Genomic DNA, 19,411 nt, shown 5'->3' with positions numbered 1-19,411 from the left:
CTTCCTTACTTGTTAATCCAAAAATCAAAACACCCGCTTACAAAGTATGGAACACTCGGCGCTACTACACAATAAAATACAGAAGCTTAATTTTTTTTGTTTCCAAACACTTAGTAATATCGCATTTTCTTGATGAGTTTAAGTTATAATTACAAAAAAATAAAAAAATTAAAACCTTTAAGGGACCACTCACAATTTTAAAAGTCTTCAAACCCAGGGGATATCTTACCTTCAAGCTCGGAAGTAATCCGAAAGGAAGTATCCTGTTCATAGGACTTTATCTTCCCTCAATGCACGAGCGTTCACGATCTTAGCAATAGTAATACATCTTGTCACCACATTAAGTGATTTTTTAAGCCCCTCCCATCAATTGACTACCGACTAACAAAAGAAATGATTTATTTCTCCGCAACACTTCTCTGAGCTAAGCATCCCCGAAAAACAGCTTTCCGAACGCGCAGAGGCAGGAAGGGAAAGGCACGCCGGGGGAAAAAGGAAGAGAAAGTGGTACAACTGCAACACAGTCTTCGAGGCAGGAACGAACGCGCCCTCGGTCGGGGCAGATTTGGGATCTAGAGTGTCCCAGACACTCTCACAGGGCACCCGAGTTCACGCTGGCGACAGTCGGAGACCCTCTCCTCCGGCAGCTCCCCCAGCTACTAGCCGCACCCGGCGGAGCTCTGACCTCCAAAGCAAGTCCGCTAGGCAATTCCAACCCTTCGCTTTATGCCCGTACCTTTGATTGGATTCTAGATGGATCCCTCAGTATGTCTCACCCTATGAAAGACCCGGCCGGTGGCCCGGCAGCCCCGCCCCCGCCCCGCCCCGCCCCTGGCAGAGGACCCGCCCCGTGCCTCGCGCCAGGGAGCGGAGGAGAGTAAATACAACAGGAGCGCAAGATGGCGGAACCGCCGAGCCCAGTGCACGGCGCCGCCGCCGCCGCCTCCGCCTCTGTCGTTTCCGAGAAAGAACCATTTGGCAAGCTTCAATCTTCCTCTCGGGATCCACCGGGTTCTCTGTCCGCAAAGAAGGTCCGGACTGAGGAGAAGAAGGCGCCGCGGAGAGTGAACGGAGAAGGGGGTAGCGGCGGGAACAGCAGGCAGCTGCAGCCGCCCGTGGCACCTTCGCCTCAGAGCTATGGCAGCCCAGCGTCTTGGAGCTTCTCTGCTCTTTCTGCTACCCCATCTCCGTCTTCTTCTCGGAGCTGTTTCTCTTTCTCCGCGGGTTCGGCGGTCCCCTCTTCAGCCTCCGCTTCCTTGTCTCAGCCGGTGCCGCGCAAACTGCTGGTCCCTCCTACGCTGCTGCACGCCCAGCCTCACCATCTCCTGCTGCCGGCCGCCGCTTCCTCGGCTAACGCCAAGCCACGCAGACCTAAGGAAAAGCGGGAGAAGGAGAAGAGGAGGCACGGCCTTGGCGGGGCCGCCCGGGAGGAGAACGGGGAGGTGAAGCCGCTGCCGCGAGGTGGGTGCTGGCTCGCGCGGGGGAGGGGAGGGGACGCCCGGGTCCCCGCCACCCTTAAGCGCTGGGGGCCCGGGAAGGGGGAGCGCGGCCCCGGCGTGCGCCAGTCTGGACAGGCGGGAGGCGTCAGGTTCTCTGGCGATTTTGCAGTCCTCAAGGGGACAGGAAATGGAGCCTGTAATTTTGGTGGCAGAGAGGGGAATGGCCTAAACTCTATATGGTTTTTCCTCCCAGTTAACGAGCTGCAGCATTTGTAGAAATCGGTCTGGAGGACCCTTCTAGGTATGCTTAGTTAGGGAGGGAGATAGGAACAAACGAGAAGGGTTCGGTCTTTAAAAGATGCTTGATAACTAAATAAACTGTTTAGATGTGATCACAGGGATTTGTATTTGTGACCCAACCTCCGACACCAGAAAATCCTGTCAAAAAAAGGGGTGTGGAGAGCATTGGCGTCAGCTGGAAGCTACCAGAGGCCTGAGCATTTCATCCCTATTAGGGAAGTGAGGTAGTGTGCAGGGCCCCAAGTGTGCTGTTTCATAAGGTACCCAGCCTCCACCCTCCTCTCCACTCCGTATTCTTTAGTGTTTTGAGTGGTCCTATTTGAAATAGAAGAATTTTCAGCCATATTCTCTTTTGCTGCAGCAAATAATAAAAATCAGGAGCTTTGACGTGTTTTGGCCACATCAAGTGGTTACAAAATGTTTTAGCATAAGAAAAAGGCAGATTCTTAGGCGTCCTTTTGAGACACACTTTTGCATGTTGACTTTTCATAGTTTTTCAAGATAGTATTTCTTTAAAATAGGTGGTCCTTTTAGCGGTGGATATATAATGATTTGACAGAGTAGTACAACATGCAGATTGGTTGGGAAGTAAATCTGTGATTACAAACTTAAAACTCAAAGTTTGAAATGATATTTATTATAAATATATGTTGCTACAGTGTTATGAAATAAAATCTTTTTTTTAGCAAAAAATGAAATGCAGGCAGTTTTAGCATAGCTGATCTGATGTCGCTTAGATCATGAAAAATGCTGTTTTAAGTAGAATGGCTTATTTTTCACAGTAATTTTTAAAAAAGCTATACATGAGTATGTAGTAACAGTGTTACTTTCCAAAATTTTTTTTTTTTTTTTTTTTTTTTTTTGTCCATAGCAAAGCTTTGACATCCAAGTCAAACCTGCCATCGGGTATTCTGATGCAGAGTAAAGATCTCTCACTTCTGGAGATTGTTGCTTCTACAAAAGCAATTTTGAAGATGGAGTTTACTTAGGAATTTTAAGTGGTTAATATTTTAAAGCTATTTGTTTTAATCCCTAAGTATAAAATATAAGTGCCTGGAAGTCTATCCAAATGTGGCTTGGTATCAGTCTTACTTGTGGTGTGTAAACTGTGCATTTGCTTCATAAATTCCCTGAGGAAGTGCATATGGATATTGGAATGGCTGAAAATAAATAAGCATGCATTTTAAAAAAACAATTCTGACTTAACATGTGGTGTAAACAGATGTCCTTTAAATTCAATGGCTCTGTAGTGCATGATTGTAATCTCGGCTACTTGGAGGCTGAGGCAGGAGGATTGCAAGTTTGAGGCCAGCCTGGGCAATTTAGTGAGACCCTGTATCAAAAATGAAAGCACTGGCCAGGTGCAGTGGTGTACACTTAGGAGGCTGAGGCAGGAGGATTGCAAGTTCAAAGCCAGCCTCAGCAAAAAACAAGGTGCTAAGCAACTCAGTGAGACCCTGTCTCTAAATAAAATACAAAAAAGGGCTGGAGATGTGGCTCAGTGGTGAGTGCCCCTGAGTTCAATCCCTGGAACAACAACAACAAAAGGACTGGGGACGTAGTTCAAGGGTATAGTGCTTGCTTGGCATGTGTGAGGACCTTGGTTCAATCGCAATTACCAGGAAAAAAAAGTGAAATGACTTTGAAAGCAAAATTTTTATAATGTTTTAAATTACATTTAGAATCTTTTTTTTTCTTCTTCTTTTTTTTTTTGGTATTGGGGATTGAACCCAGGGGTACACTACCATTGAGCTACATTCTCAGTCCTTTTTGTTTTTTATTTTGAGACAGGGGCTCACTAAGTTGTCCAGGTTGGCTTTAAATTTGAGATACTCCTGCCTCAGCCTCCCAAATCCCTAGGATTAGAAACCTGAGCTACCATGCTAGGCCCAGAATTCTCTTGAGTGCTACCGCTTACATTTTTAAGCCTAAATATATAACAAGGATAGCTTTTTAAAAAATATTTTTTAGTCGTCAGTGGGTCTTTTATTTTATTTATTTATTTATATGTGGTGCTGAGGATTGAACCCAGGGCCTCACACATGCTGGGCAAGCATTCCACCACTGAGCCACTACTGCAGCCCCAACAATGATAGCTTTTATATTAGGCTTTTCCCACAACCTAAATGGATTTTTTAAGGAATGACTAGATATTAACTTTTGTAATCTTTTTTGTACAAAAATGCTATTTTATCTATTTATTTATTTAAAAATGCTGTTATTTTGAGAAAAAACTAAAAATCAAAGAAAAATATTGCTTTTTAGTATTTTTTGTTTGTTTTTGGTACTGGGGATAGAACCCAGGGGTACTTAACCACTAAGCCACATCCTCAGCCTTTTAAAAATATTTTATGCAGATATAGGGTTTTGCTGTGTTGCTTAGGGCCTCGTCAAGTTACTGAGTCTGGCTTTGAACTCACAATCCTCTTGCCTCAGATTCCTGACCTGTTGAAATTACAGGTGTGTGCCACCATGCCCAGCTTGCTTTTTAGTATCTCAATGATAATTTTTTTGTGTGTGTGTGGTGCAAGTGCAATACCACCAAGCTACAACTCCAACTCGATTCAATAATCTTTAGTCAGAACTAAAGTAAGCTCTAACAATATTTTTTTTTTAAATTTTAATATTTATTTTTTAGTTTTCGGTGGACACAACATCTTTGTTTTTATGTGGTGCTGAGGATCGAACCCGGGCTGCACGCATGCCAGGCGAGCGCGCTACTGCTCGAGCCACATCCCCAGCCCCTCTAACGATATTTAAAGAAGGAAAATAGATTTTCCCTCAACAAAAGACAAAATTGATGTATGTAGTTCCCAGAAGAACTGGCCACTCCCAACTTTACTAAACTATTAAGCTCCTGTACTTATTTATTTAGAGTTTTTAAAATCATTAGAACAGCTTTATTTTTATATTGGTTATATTCTAACAAAGTGTTCGAATTGAATGAAAGTGCATATATGAATGGACCTGGCAAGCCATTTAGTAAATGTTCAGTCTGAAGCATGGTTTTTAATTTTTTAATCTCATCAATAAATTAAAAGATGGGTCAGTCCTGACAGAATAAAGGATCACTGACTGCAAATTTGAAAGCTAGGCTTACTAGTGTAGGCTCGTTGAATACGATGACCAATACCTTATGCACCTACCATCTCTTCAGGCCATGTGGTGATAGTGCTATAGCTGACTTACATGATAGTCTAATTCATCAAATAAAGGTTAAATTTTTTCTTATAAAAAGTGCAGAATAGTTTAGATTCTTAAAACTAGAAATAGCTGGACCTGGTTGCTCATGTCTGTAATCCCAGTGATTTGTGAGCTGATACAGGAGGATGGCAAGTTCAGGGCAGCCTTGGCAACTTAAGACTCTGTTTCAAAATAAAAAAATAAGAAGAAAGGGCTGGGGATGTAGTTCAGTGGTAAACTGCCTGTAGGTTCAGTCCCCATTCGGCAAACAAAACCAAAAACAAAATAAACCTGGAAAATAACTAGATTTGGTGCTTACAGAGATAAGCTACTGGAGTTACCCCATTTTTCTCTAACACTTAATTGTTCAAACACTTGGAAAGTAAAAATGGACGTGTTTTTAAGGTATCCACCATTGAGAATCTCATTATAGTAGCTGGGCATGCTGGTACACACCTGTAATCCCAGTGGATCTGGAGGCCTCAGCTGGAGGATCATGAGTTCAAAGCCAGCCTCAGGAAAAGCAAGGTGCTAAGCAGCTCAGTGAGACCCTGTCTCTAAATAAATACAAAATAGGTCTGGGGATGTGGCTCAGTGGTCCAGTGCCCCTGAGTTCAATCCCTGGTACCCACTGCATCAAAAAAAAAAAAAAAAAAGAATTAAGATAAACAACATATCATTAGATATTATGTGGCTTCAGGGATTCTGAAAACCAATATAATTTGTATGGATCTTGTGACTTTTATAGCTTTTGCTTTGCATTTTTTCCCCCTTAGAATGACTTGTGAAATATTCCAAGACAAAAATCAGACCATTTCACTGAAGTTTTTCCTTGAAAATATAGTTTCAGAATTTAATTCTAATGAAAACAGAGACTTTTTGTAGTATTGAATGATTTGGGGTATGTGAATGTTAGTGATTTTTAAAACAATGAATACTTGAACATTTTCAGCTATATTCTCCCCCATCTTTCTAATATTATTTCACAATTTTGGGTTAAATCCATATTTAGAGTTTTCATCATATATATATATATATATATATATATATATATATATACACACATATATTTAATAACCAAATATTTGTCACTGTTGAGAGAATAGTTGGATATGATTCCTTTGTTTGTGTGAATGTGTAATCTTTTGTATTTCATGTCCAATTTTTTTTTTTTCACTTGTTTAGTTTTCTCTGACAAATTCTTTCTGTATCTTCCAACAGCTCCATAAAATGCTTCTCAGTACAATTTTCCACATGGGCAAAGCTGTCAGATAAACTTATCAGTTCCATTTGTTCCTGTAGACATCCCCTCTGTAGATGTCCTTCCTGTTTCTGTCTGGATTGTTTACTCTTAAGGCCTGCTGCATAACTATCACCTTGGGACTTTCCTTAGCTGAGTGACATTCTGGGAATTTCTTTCAGTTTTGTTGAATGCCCTTTCTGGATCTCTTGCCTGTCTTTTGGTTCATATTGTAATTCTGTATTTTTCTACTAGGAGTAATGTGAAAGGGTGTGTAAGAAGTACCCTTTTGGGAATTGTATTTTTACCCTCATACCTGACTGGTTGTTGAGAGATTTCTATATTGGAAATCATTTTCCCTCTGAAGTTTAAAGATGGTGTTTCATTATTGCCCGGCTTCTAATGTTGATGTTGAAAAGTCTGATCTTTAAAAAGTTGTCTGTTCTATCTGGGAAATTTCAGTCCTTTCACTGGATTTCAAGATTTTAGCTTAACAATTTTTTTTTTTAAATGAGCTCTTGTGTTTTTGTTCCAGTACTATAGCATTTTGTTCCTTTTTCATAATTTCAGAATCTTTTATCTCTTCAATGATGTTGATTATAGTTTCTTTGAAATGTTCTGTTTCCTACATAGTTTTTGGTTCTTTTAACTTTTTTTTTTCCTTATTTATTTTGGCTTCTTTCTTTTAGAGGCTTTCTTTAGATCTGTGTTATCCTTAATTTTTCATATTTAAGAGAAAGCTATCAAAATTGATTGAAAGCTCATAGGCATTCATGAGCAAGGTTTAGTGATGAATGACCCCAAGTTTTTATGTTTATCCTTTGGGTGGTAGGTAAAAAAACTTTCAGTTTCTTCAGATAAAGGTCCTTCCCTTTTTCTGTCCTTGTGTGGGTGGAATGATGGGGAGAGGAGGAGTGTCCCAGTCACTAAGGCTACCATAACAAAATACCATAGACTGGGTAGGTGGAACAACAGAAATATATTTTCTCAAATTTCTGGAGCCTGGGAGCCTGATATCAGCATGCTCCTGTGGATGGGTTCTAGAAAGGGCTCTTTTCCTGGCCTGTAGGTGTCTGCCTTCTTGCCTTTGTGGACTTCCTTGGGGCTTGCTTGTGGGGAGAGATTGCTTTCTCTTCCTTTTAGAAGGTTGTCAGTCCTATTGGATTAGAATAGAATCTCATCCTTATTACCTCTCTTAATCTTACCTCCTAAAAGCACTGTCTTCAGACACAGTCATATCTGGCATTAAGGCTTCAACTTATGAATTTTGGGAAGATATACTTTTGTCCATAGCAGGGGGGTTGGCTGAGGTAATGAGTTTTGATGGTGGGATTCTAGTGCTTGGTGGGTAAAGAAAACTACAGGTCTCTATGTTCAGTTCATGAATTTTCATTCAAGTCTCCCTCTTATCATCCTAACATTTCATCTCTCTGTCTTTCTCTGTGGAATGCCTGGGAGCCTGGAACAACTATGATTCGGTTTTGCAGGAGACCATACTTCTCTTGTTTCCTTAGGAATAGTGTTTGCATGTAGGTATTCTGCCCTCTATTTTCCCAGTGCTTCTACTGGACCCTTCTGGCTTATGGCAGGATAAATTAGATTCTTTCTCTCTCTTCCATTATACCTAGGCATTTACCATTTCATCATCAATTTTCTGTCTTTATACATTATATTTCAGGTTATAGTTGCATTATCTCCTAGTTACCTCTAAGACTGAGTTTGTTTCTTTTTTTTTTCCTCCCCATTTTTTGGGTATGTTTTCTTTTTTTATATTTTTTTAGTTGTAGATGGACACAATACCTTTATTTTATTTGTTTATTTTTATGTGGTGCACAGGATCCAACCCAGTGCCTCAGGCATGCTAGGCAAGTGCTCTACCACTGAGCCACAGCCCCGTCCCTGTTTGGGTATGTTTTCTAAAAGGAGATCTTGAATTTTAGCCATATTTTGGCTTGCTCCCATTTGTGTTATATTGGTCAGGTCATTTAACCAAACAAACAAACAAGAAAAGTTATGGTATTGAGGATTGAACCCAGAGCCTTGTGAATGCTAGACAAATGCTCTACTACTGAGCTATATCCTCAGGCCTTATGTTTTTCGCCAGAGGGTTTCACTAAGTTGCTCATGCTAATCTTGAGCTTGTGACCCTCCTGGTTTAGCTGCCCAAAGTATAGCTGGGATTATAGGCATACATGCCCAATATCACTTAACTCTTTTTTTTTTTTTTTTTGGTACTGGGGGTTGAATTCAGGGGCACTCAACCACTGAACCACATCCCCAGCCTTTTTTTTCTGTTTTATTTAGAGAAAAGGTCTCACTGAGTTGCTTAGTGCCTCGCTTTTGCTGAGGCTGGCTTTGAATTAGAGGTACTCCCGCCTCAGCTTCCCGAGCCACTGGAATTACAGGCATGTGCCACTAAGCCCGGCCACTTAACAGTTTTTGAGCCCATATATATTTGTTATATGGGATGATTTTTTTTTACAGGATGGTTGATAGAATTTTATGAACCTTGCATAGTGTAGGCATTCATGAGGAATGTTGGTTTTCAATCTTTCTTTCTACCTAACACAGTGAAGTGTGTTAAACCTTAAGGTATTTTAAGCTTTCTGTTGTATTTTTCTTGAATTATAGATTGAAAAATATTTAATATTTTATCATGAAAAATTTTACTGCAGAAGAAGTCAGAACAGTGTAGTGAATTCTGGGTATGTTTATCATACTGTTTCAATAGTTGACCAGCATTTTACTATTCATGTTTCATCACCTCTACTTATTTTCATTTATTTGCTCTGGTATTTTAAGGCATATTCTTAACCATTATTTCACTTAAAAAATAACCAGAACTGAATTTTTTTCTCTCACATAACTAATGCTTAAAAAAATCTTAACAGCATATATTTATATCAAAAAGTGAGAGAGAGCCAGGTGTAATAGTGTATTCCTGTAGTCCCAGCTACTTGGGGGGAGGCTGAGCCAGGAAGATCACTTGAATCTTCAATTGAGACCAGCCTGGCCAACACAATGAGACCTGGTCTCACACAAAACATATATACAAGCTGGGCACGGTAGTACATGCACGCATGTAATTCTAGCAACTCAGAAGCTCCAAACTCATTAAAGAATAACTCTCCATGGCCATCTCTATTCTACTTACTTTCTCTGTAAATTTGATTATTTCTAGGTATCTTATAGGAGTGGAATCATGAAGCATTTGTCCTTTTGTGACTTGCATATTTTCCTTAGCTTAATATAAGATTTAAGGCTGGAGTGGTGGAATCTGCCTGTAATCTCAGCAACTGGGGAGGATGAGGCAGGAAGACCAGCCTCTGCAATTTAGCAAGACCCTGTTTCAGAATAAAAAAATAAAAATAGCTGGGGATGTAGCTCAGTGGTTAACTGTCTCTGGGTTCAATCTCCAGTGCCCCCCCACTCCCCCCAAAAGGGGGTTTATTTATGTTTGTATCATGTGTCATAATTTCCTTTTTTGGGGGGATGGTACTGGGGATTGAACCCAGAGCCTCATGTATACCCAGTAGATGCTGTTCCACTGAGCTACCACCCTTACTCCTTAGAATTCTTAACTTTTCCTTACTGGGGGTTGAACACAGGAGTGCTTTACCATTGAGCCATACTCCCAGCCCTTCTTATTCTTCATTTTGAGACAGGGTCTTATTAAGTTGCAGAGGCTGTCCTTGAACTTGCCATCCTCCCTCAGACTTCTGGATAGCTGGGATTACCGGCTTACACTGCTGCACCCGAACAGAATTTCTTTTTTAAAAAAAACTGAATAATGTTCTGTTTTATGTATATATTACATTTTGTTTATCCATTCATTCCTTAGTAGACTTTTTTTTGTATATTTTTTTACTATAAAAATTTTAAGCATATAGAAAAGTTGAAAGAATAATAATGTACTGGGGATTTAACCCAGGAGTGCTCTACAACTGGACTACACCCCTAGGCCTTTTTAAAATTTTTAATTTTGAGATAGGATCTGTAAATTGCTGAGGCTTACCTCAAATTTGTGATCCTCCTGCCTCAGCCTCCTTAGTTGCTGGGATTACAGGTGTGTGTCACTGTGCCTGGCTTCCTTGGTGGATTCTTGGATTGCTTCTACCTTTTGGCTATTTTGAATAGTGAGTATTCCTATAAACATGGGTGTACAAATAATCTGTTTGAATTCTTGTCTTTATTCTTTTTGATGTATAATCAGAAGTGGAATTGTTGGATTGTATGGTAATTCTATTTTTAATATTTTGGGGAACTGCCATACTATTTCCCATAGCTATTTTTCCATGGTGCCTGTGCCATTTTATATTCTCACCAGAGAAGGCCATGTTTAGGTTAAATCTTTAATATTGGAAAATTAATTACTGTAAGTAAGCAAACCACCCAACCTTTAACGGTATGAGGCAGATGCTTGTGAAGTCAGTGTATGTTCAACCATATCATCATAGGAAATAAAATATTGGGTTTGGTAGAAGAATGAAAAGTAGTATTGAGTGCTTGCCATGCGCCATGCTATTGCCTCAATGTTTTCAGATTAAAAGACTCTTAAGTTTTTCCTAGTTGCATAACTAATATGTAAAGAATTTGAATCAACCTATCACTGTCAGGGTCCCAGCCTAACTACACAATGCTAAAGATAACTTAATTTTTTCCCTTTTAGACTGTAAAAAACAGGAGGGTGAAAGGAAAGATGAAGTTTTAAAAAGATTTCAAGTTACTTCTTTATTTTGCATGAAAAATTTTTATTATAAAAATTTTAAGCATATAGAAAAGTTGAAAGAATAATACAATGATCATGTGTAGAGTTCCTTCCTAGATTCAATGACTATTAATATTGTATTTATGTGCTGAATCATTTGAATGATTTGAATTTCAGGCTTTATGACACCTCATTCTTTAACTTTTCAGCTTTCTTTTCCCAAAAGTAAGAGCATTTTCTGACATAACCAGAGTGACATTAAAGCACTTAAGAAATTAATTATGTAGCTAGTCCATACATACAGATTCTTTCAGTTCCTCTCAATTCCCTATTTTTACCCCAATCACACTGTATTTTAATCTGGAACTATCTCAGTTACTTTTCTTTATATGACATTGACTTTTTGAAGGTAACAGTCTAACATACCTGTTTTATCTTGTAGATGTTCTTATATTCATAATTTTAAAATAATTGTTTCATTGTGATATTTATCCTTTTTTTGAAAACTGGAAGTTAGGCTTAAAGACATGAGTAAATTCAGATTAAGCAGTTTGGTAAACATACTTCATAAGTGTATTTTATATTGCATCTCATCAGGAGGCATATGATAGATTGTTTTATTATTAATGATGCTGTTACTATATTCAGGTTATCCTATTGTTAGTGATTATTTGGTTGAGGTGGTTACTAGATGACTCCATTGTAATGGCTCATTTTTCTATTTGCATTTGGCTAGTAATATGTGGGGTGAAGCTTTGCGAAATCCCCGTTTCCAAACTGTCTTCTACCTATTGACATTATTATCAGTTAAAGATCCCAGTTTGAGTCACCCATTTCATCAGGGGTTAAAGAATGATTTCAAATTATTTCTAAGTATATACAGAATTAGTTTTTTTGGGGTAAGAAATTTAGAATAAATTGCTACTCCTGTATCTAGATTAAAATTTGGCAATCTGTTTTGGTTCAGGTACCAAAGTAAACATTGTGAGTTTATGGGTGTGACCACAATCTTATAGGAAGCATTTTTCTTTCTCTCCTCCCCCCACTCCCCCCATCTCTCTTTTTTTTTTTGTGTGTGTGTGTGTGTGTGTTCAGAAATCTTGGTATTTTAATGCCTTCATATTCTTCAGCTCTCCAGAAAATACATTTTTCACCTTCCCCCAAAACATCCCCCCATATGCATCTTTGTGATGAACATTATTGTGCTAAATATATTATATGGTGCAGATTACTTCAGTCCATAGCTTCTAGATCTTATAGCTATAAATCACAGCTTTTAAATATTTATAACATACCCTGAACACTTAAAGGGAGAAGACCAAAATAAAATTTTTCATTTGTTTCTAGAGTAAAAATGTCTGTGCTGGTTAAAAAATATACTGTTTTTCTTAAGAACTTAAGTTACACCCAGTAACCTCTACCTAACCATTGGTATTAAATGGATTTGCCCAAGTGCAGAAAAGACTTTTCTTGAATTTTTAATTCCCCATAGTTGAGTTTGGAAAGCTACTTGCATAGTACTTATAGTTAAAGATTGGGTGTAGTATTCTAGTTATAATTAGTAGTCTACTACCATATTGGTAGTGGGCCTAGAATAAGAAGCCCCTACCAGTTTTCTTTTTGAGGTACTGGTTATTGAACCAGGACTTTGCACATGATTTGCAGATGCTCTACCACTGAACTGCATTCAGTAAAATTTTTATTTTGAGACAGACTCTTGCTAAATTACCTAGACTGGTCTTGAACTTGAAATCCTCCTGCCTCTGCCTCAGCCTCCTGAGGAGCTGGAATTATAGGTATGTGCCACCATGCCTAGCCATTCTGTCAGTTTTTATATAGAAAATAGTGCATTAAATATTACATGTAATTCAAATTATAATCTCTATTCCATAATATCTTCTGTTGGCTACTGTAAATTAACTGTATACTCATAGATTTCCATTAAACTATATAATATAATATCAGAGCAGGTATTTAATATTCATTTTATGACCTTTACCTTACACCCAATGATTGATCTGAAGAAAAAATATACAATAATTTTTCATTATGAAATTAATTTACTCTTTAGGCATTACAAACCTAAGTAGCCATATTCTTTTATTTAATAGAAAGGGTATACATTTTTTAGATGTTATTTAGATATATAAAATAAAAGAAAGTAAATGTGTGTGTGTGTGTGTGTGTGTGTATAAAGCGTATAACTTTTAGATAGTACTAGGCATTGAACACATGGTCTTTTGTATGCTGAGTGTTTCACATGCTAATGTTACAGGCTCTATCACTGATCTACTTCCAGAACCCTGGCCCTACATTTATTGTTTCGATTAACACATATTAATTGTACATTTTAATGGGATTTACTGTGGTATTTTAGCACATGAATATGGTGTGCATCTATCAAATCATAGTAATAAGAGGGTTTTTTTGGATACCTGGGATTGAACCCAGGGGTACTTACCACATCCTTAACCCTTTTAATTTTAATTAATTAATTAGTACCAGGGATTGAACCTAGGGGCACTTAACCACAGAGCCACATTCCCAGTCCTTTTTATTTTTTTATTTTGAGACAATAGAAGGTCTTACTAAGTTACTTAGCGCCTTGTGAAATTACTGATTCTGGCTTTGAACCCTTATCTCTCACTCTACACAAAAATCAACTCAAAAGGAATTAGAGACCAGAATCTATGCAACTCCCAGTAGAAAATGTAGAGTCAGCACTCCAGCATATAGGCAAAGGCAACAGCTTTCTCAATAGGACCCCTAAAGCTCAGGAAATGATGCCAAGAGTTACTTAATGGGATGACATCAAATTTAAATCTACTGCACAGCAAAGGAAACAATTATGAGTATGAAGAGAATTTTCTCCATATAGAATGGGAGAAAATTTGGCTAGCTACTCTTCTGACAGACGATTAGTATCTAGAACAAATAAAGAACTCAAAAAATCTAACATCACAAAAACAAATATAACCCAATAAATAAATAGGCAAATTACTTTCTAGAGTCTTTGCACCAATTTTCAGTCCCACTAGCAATGTATGAGTGTATCTTTTCCCCGCTATCCTTGCCAGGATTTGGATTTGTTGTTACTTGTGTTCTTGATAATTGCCATTGTGACTGGAATGAGATGGAATTTTGGTATAGATTTAGTTTGCATTTCTCTAATTACTAGAGGTGTTGAACTTTTTTTTTCATATATTGACTTGGAATGGAAACACAATTTGACCCAATTATCCCACTCCTTGGCATATACCCAAAGGATTTAAAATCAGTATACTACAATGATGCAGACACATCAATGTTTTCAGCAGCTCAGTTCACCATAGCAAAGCTATGAAACCAACCTAGATGCTCTTCAACAGGTGAATGGGTAAAGAAAATGTGGTATATGTACACAATGGGATAATACTCAGCCATAAAGAAGAATGAAATTGTGGCATTTTCAGGCAAATGGATAGAACTAGAGACCATCATGCTAAGTGAAAGAAGCCAATCCCCCAAAACCAAAGGCTGAATGTTCTCTCTGATATGTGGATGCTAACACACTAAGAGGTGGGGAAGGGCGAATAAAATTTCATTGGTTTAGACCAATGGGAATGAAGGAAGAATTGGATTAGGAAAGATGGTAGAATGAATTGGACATAACTTTTCTATATTCATATGTGAGTACATGATCAGTGAAATTCCACATCATGTACAACCATAAGAATGGTATCCTAATTAGGAAAGTTATACTCCATGTATGTCTAGTATGTCAAAATACACTCTACTATCATGTATATCTAAAAATAATAAACTAAAAAAAAGAAATAAAAAAATGGAACTATTGTTCTTCCTTCCCCCAAAAAACCCAAATGGGATTTAATTTATAGATGTAAATTTCTTTTTTAAAAATATTTTTTTAGTTGTGGATGGCCACAGTACCTTTATTTATTTATGTATTTTATGTGGTGCTAAGGATTAAACTCAGTGCCTCACATGTGCTAGGCAAGCACTTTACCACTGAGCCACAATCCCAGCCCTATAGATGTAAATTTCTTTTAAAAAGGTTAATGTCACATCAATGTTTATAGCAATACAATTCACAATAGATAAACTGTTGAACCAATCTAGATGCCCTTCAATAGATGATAAATGTGGCATATATACACAAAGGAATATTACTCAGCAATAAAAGAGAATAAAATCATGGCATTTGCAGTTAAATGGATAGAGTTAGAGAAGATAATGGTAAGTGAAGTTAGCCAATTCCAAAAAACCAAATTCTGAATGTTTTCTCTGATATAAGGAGGCTGATTCATAGTGAGGTAGAGAGGAGGGAGCATGGGAGGAATAGACAAACTCTAGATAGGGCAGAAGGGTGGGAGGGGAAGGGAAGGGACATGGGGTTAGAAATAATGGTGGAATGTGATGGACATTATTATCCAAAGTACATGTATGAAGACTCAAATTGGTGTGAATATACTTTGTTTACAACCAGGAGATGAAAAATTGTGCTCTATATGTGTAATATGAATTATAATGCATTCCACTGTCTTATATAAATAAAAAATTAATAAAAAGGTTAATGTCTTAAAAAAAAGAGGCAAGTGAATTAAACATACACTCCTCAAAAGAAGAAATACAAATGGCCAACAAAAATAAAATAATGTTCAGCATTTTTAGCAATTAGGGAAATGCAAATCAAAACTACACTGAGATTTTATCTCACATTAGTTCAGAATGATGGTCATCAAGAATACAAACAGTAATAAATGCTGGAAAGGATGTGGAGAGAGGAACACTTTTGCATTGTTCTTGGGATTGTATATTAGTACAATCACTATGCAAATTATGGAACTTTCTCAAAAGACTAGGCATAGAACCACCATATGACTCAGTTATACCACTCTTCAGTATTTATCCAAAATAATTAATCATACCATAATGATAACAGGCATGTTTATAGCAACACAATTCACAGTAGCCAAACTATGGAAACAGCCTAGGTGTCCATTAATGGATGAGTGGATAAAGAAAATATGGTATATATACACAGTGGAATTTTATTCAGCATAAAGAGAAATGAAATTATGTCATTTCCAGGAAAATGGATAGAACTTGAGACTATTATGTTAAGCGAAATAAGCCAACTCAGAAGGTCAGGGGTTGTATGTTTTCTCTCATATGTGGAAGCTACAAGGGAAAAAAGAATGGTAGGGGTGTGGGATGTGGAGATCTCATGAAAATGAAAGGGAGATCAGTAGAGGAAAGGGATCAGGATTGGGAGATGGTGGGGGGGGGGAAATGCTGGGAAATGATATCGGCCAAATGATATTGTTATTTGTATGCTTGTATGAATGTTACAACAAATCCCATCATTATGCACAACTATAATGCATCAATGGAAAAAAAAATCATGTTTCCTTGGGCTTTTCCTTGCTACAACCGAACCTCAGACTTTCCTCACTTTTAATAACCTTGGGAAGAATACATTTTGTGGAAAAATACATTTTGTGGAATGTTCCTCAATTGGTATTTCTCTGACATTTTTCTCATGATTAGACTGGGGTTATGGGTTTTGGGGGAGGAAGATTTAACTATAAATTTTAAAAGTAAAATTTAATATAAAAGTCAAACAGTATTCAGAGTTTTATAATATGGAATGACCCTGTCTTATCCTGTCTCCATTCAGCTGTAACTCTTTGTATGTGTGTGTGTGTGTGTGTGTGTGTGTGTGTGTGTGTGTGTAGGGGTGGTGGTGGTGCTAGGGGTTGAACCTAGAGGCACTTTACACTGCACTGCATCCCCAGTACTTAAAAAATATCTTTATGTGGTGCTGAGGATTGAACCCAGTGCCTTACGCATGCTAGACAAATGCTTTACCATTGAGCTATAGCCCCAGCCCATCCCTAGTACTTTTAATTTAATTTAATTTTTAAAATTTGTTCTAATTAGTTACACATGTCAGTAAAATTCATTTTGACACATCATGCATAAATGGAGTATAACTTCTGATTCATCTGGTTGTACATGATGTAGAGTTATTCAGTTCATGTAATCATATATGTACACAGGGTAATAATGTTGTATTTATTCCCACTCCCCTCCCTTCACTTCCCTCTATCTAGTCCAAAATACCTCTGTTCTCCCACTCCTATTGTGAATTAGCATCTGCATATCAGAGAAAACATGCGGCCTTTGGTTCTTTAGGATTGGCTTATTTCTTTTAGCATATTCTCTAGTTCCATATGTTTACCTGCAAATGTCACAGCCTGAGTAATATTCCATTGTGTACATATACCACAGTTCTTTATCCATTCATCTGTTAAAGGGCACCTAGGTTGTTCCATAGTTTAGCTATTGTGAATTGAACTGCTGTGAACTTTGATGTGGCTGTGTCACTGTAGTATGCTGATTATAAGTCCTTTGGGTATAAACCTAGGAGTGGGATAGCTGGGTCAAAAATCCATTCCAAGTTTTCTGAGGAATCTCTATACTGCTTTCCATAGTGGTTGTATCATTTTGCAGTCCTACCAGTGGTACCACTGGTTATCTATGATGAGTCCTGCTTCCTCACATGTTGAAATTTTTGAACATTAGAGAAGTACGCTGAGGCAAGCATACAAAGCAGAGTTTATTTAAAAAGGGGTAACATAGACTTCTCCCTGGAGGGAGAAGGGGGCCATAGCTGGTAGCCTGGTGATACTGCCGGTTACCGTGACAAGTCCTTATTTCCCTGAATGCCGAAGTATAGCACCAAAGAAGCACTCTGAGGCAAGTGTGGAGTGGAAAGTGAAAGACTTTATTAAAGGATAGCAGAAAAGACCCCCCCCCCCCAGGAAAAGGGGACCCAGTTTACTTAACTACACTAACTACCTGTCTTTGAATCTGGCTTCATTCACCCCTCTAATTTTAGGAACTCCTTACTGCTGTAAGGAAACAGGATGACAACCACTCTGGATGACTGCTTTGACTTTTTCCAGCTGGAAGGAGGCAGTAAGGGGCAAGCAGTTTGGAGTTCTCCTCTTTAAAAATCGGGTCTATCTAGTGGTCTGTGATAGAAGGCTGATTGAGAAGCAATAGGCTGGAGGGCCATTTGAGTGATGGGTGGTCATTGTCTTAGCGAAAGAGATATTTTAGGTCATCTATTGGAGTGCAGGGATATTGTTGTTCCTCAGTTCCCTGGGAAGGAGAGGTCTCTTTGGTTATCCACTCAGTATGGCAGGCTTTAATCCAAGAGTGATGGATCCAGTTCTCCTATCTCAGCACTTTTACTGCAGTGGGGGTGGATAAGATTACAGAAAAAGTTTCTTTCCAAATAGTGTTTAAATTTGGGGAATTTGAAAGTATGGTCTTGATCATAACTAGATCTCCAGGCTCATATAGAGGTGGAAAACTGACTGGCTCAGATATGGGATATTGACAAATTTCAGATTGAAATTTGGCCAACTTTGTGATGAGTCACTAGATCTGCAGTTTCCTGATCTTTAAGGATATCATTCCTTAGGAATGGTCTCCCATGTAAGAGCTTAAATGGGCTGAGCCCTGATGTTTTTTGGGTGTTCCTAATTCTGAGTAGTGCCAAAGGAAGCACCTTAGGCCATGGGTAGTGGGTTTCCTGAGTGAGTTTTCTTAGATGTCTTTTAAAGATGTCATTAGTTTTCTCTACCCTTCCTGAGGATTGAGGTCTTCATGCACAGTGGAGATGATATTTGATGCGGAGGCCTCTGGATATCCCCTGAGTGACAGTTGCCTTGAAAGCTGCTCCATTGTTACTCTGTAGGCTGCAGGGCAGTCCAAATTGTGGAATTATTTCCTGTAATAAGGCTTTTACTACTTCTCTTGCCTGTTCAGTTTGGGAGGGGTAGGCTTCAATCCACCCAGTAAAAATATCTATCATAACCAATAAATATTGGAATCCATTGCTCTTGGGTATGTGAGTAAAATCAAGTTGCCAGTCTTTCCCAGGGAACTGTCCTGTCCTTTGTAATCCTGGGGGATTCTTGGCAGAATTAAGTTGGTTATTTCTTTGGCATGTTTCACAGGCTTTACTATTTGGTGGATGGTCTTTGAAATATTTTTTTCTTCAAATATCTCTCAGGTTAATTTGGGAGTATTTTCTTCTCCCAAGTGGTAAGATTGGTGTAGGGTGTGTAAAATCATCCACTGGGAATTAGCAGGTAAATAGTTTGTTATCCTTTAGATAATGCCTGGCTGTTTCCTCCTGAGTGTATGGAGTTCTTATCTCTGGGGCAGGGCCTGTCCATATCAAAGGGGCTAAGGTTATCATCTGTAAAGTTCCCTTAGCAGCTTCTTTGGCTTGTTGATCTGCTTTTGTTGCCTTGTGCTATTTCATCTATCCTTTTTGATGTCCTTGACAGTGAATTACTGCTACCTCTTTGGATAAATGAACAGCTTCTAACAGTTTCAAGATCTCCTCATAGTAGTATTTCTTTATGGATGTTCCCCTAGTTGTTTGAAATCCTCTTCCAAATTGCTGCATGTGTATGTAGGATTAGATAGGCATATTCAGAGTCAGTGTAAATATTAATT

The 19,411-nt window shown here is 38.3% G+C and overlaps 1 protein-coding gene across 1 annotated transcript in view; it reads left to right on the top strand.

The window, feature by feature from the left end:
- Nucleotides 1–859: 859 nt before the first annotated feature.
- The window catches only part of Rsbn1l (round spermatid basic protein 1 like), an 81,673-nt gene continuing 63,121 nt past the window's right edge, over nucleotides 860–19,411 (top strand). The window contains exon 1 of the mRNA XM_046464162.2: nucleotides 860–1,461. Coding sequence (XP_046320118.1) covers nucleotides 900–1,461 — 562 coding nt within the window. The 5' untranslated portion in view covers nucleotides 860–899. The remainder of the gene's footprint in view (nucleotides 1,462–19,411) is intronic.

This window comes from Marmota monax, unplaced genomic scaffold, assembly GCF_021218885.2.
Source record: "Marmota monax isolate L192 unplaced genomic scaffold, Marmota_monax_Labrador192_F-V1.1 WCK01_AAM20220418_F8-fsc00065, whole genome shotgun sequence".
Lineage (NCBI taxonomy): Eukaryota > Metazoa > Chordata > Mammalia > Rodentia > Sciuridae > Marmota > Marmota monax.
This window is presented reverse-complemented; position numbering and strand designations above follow the sequence as displayed.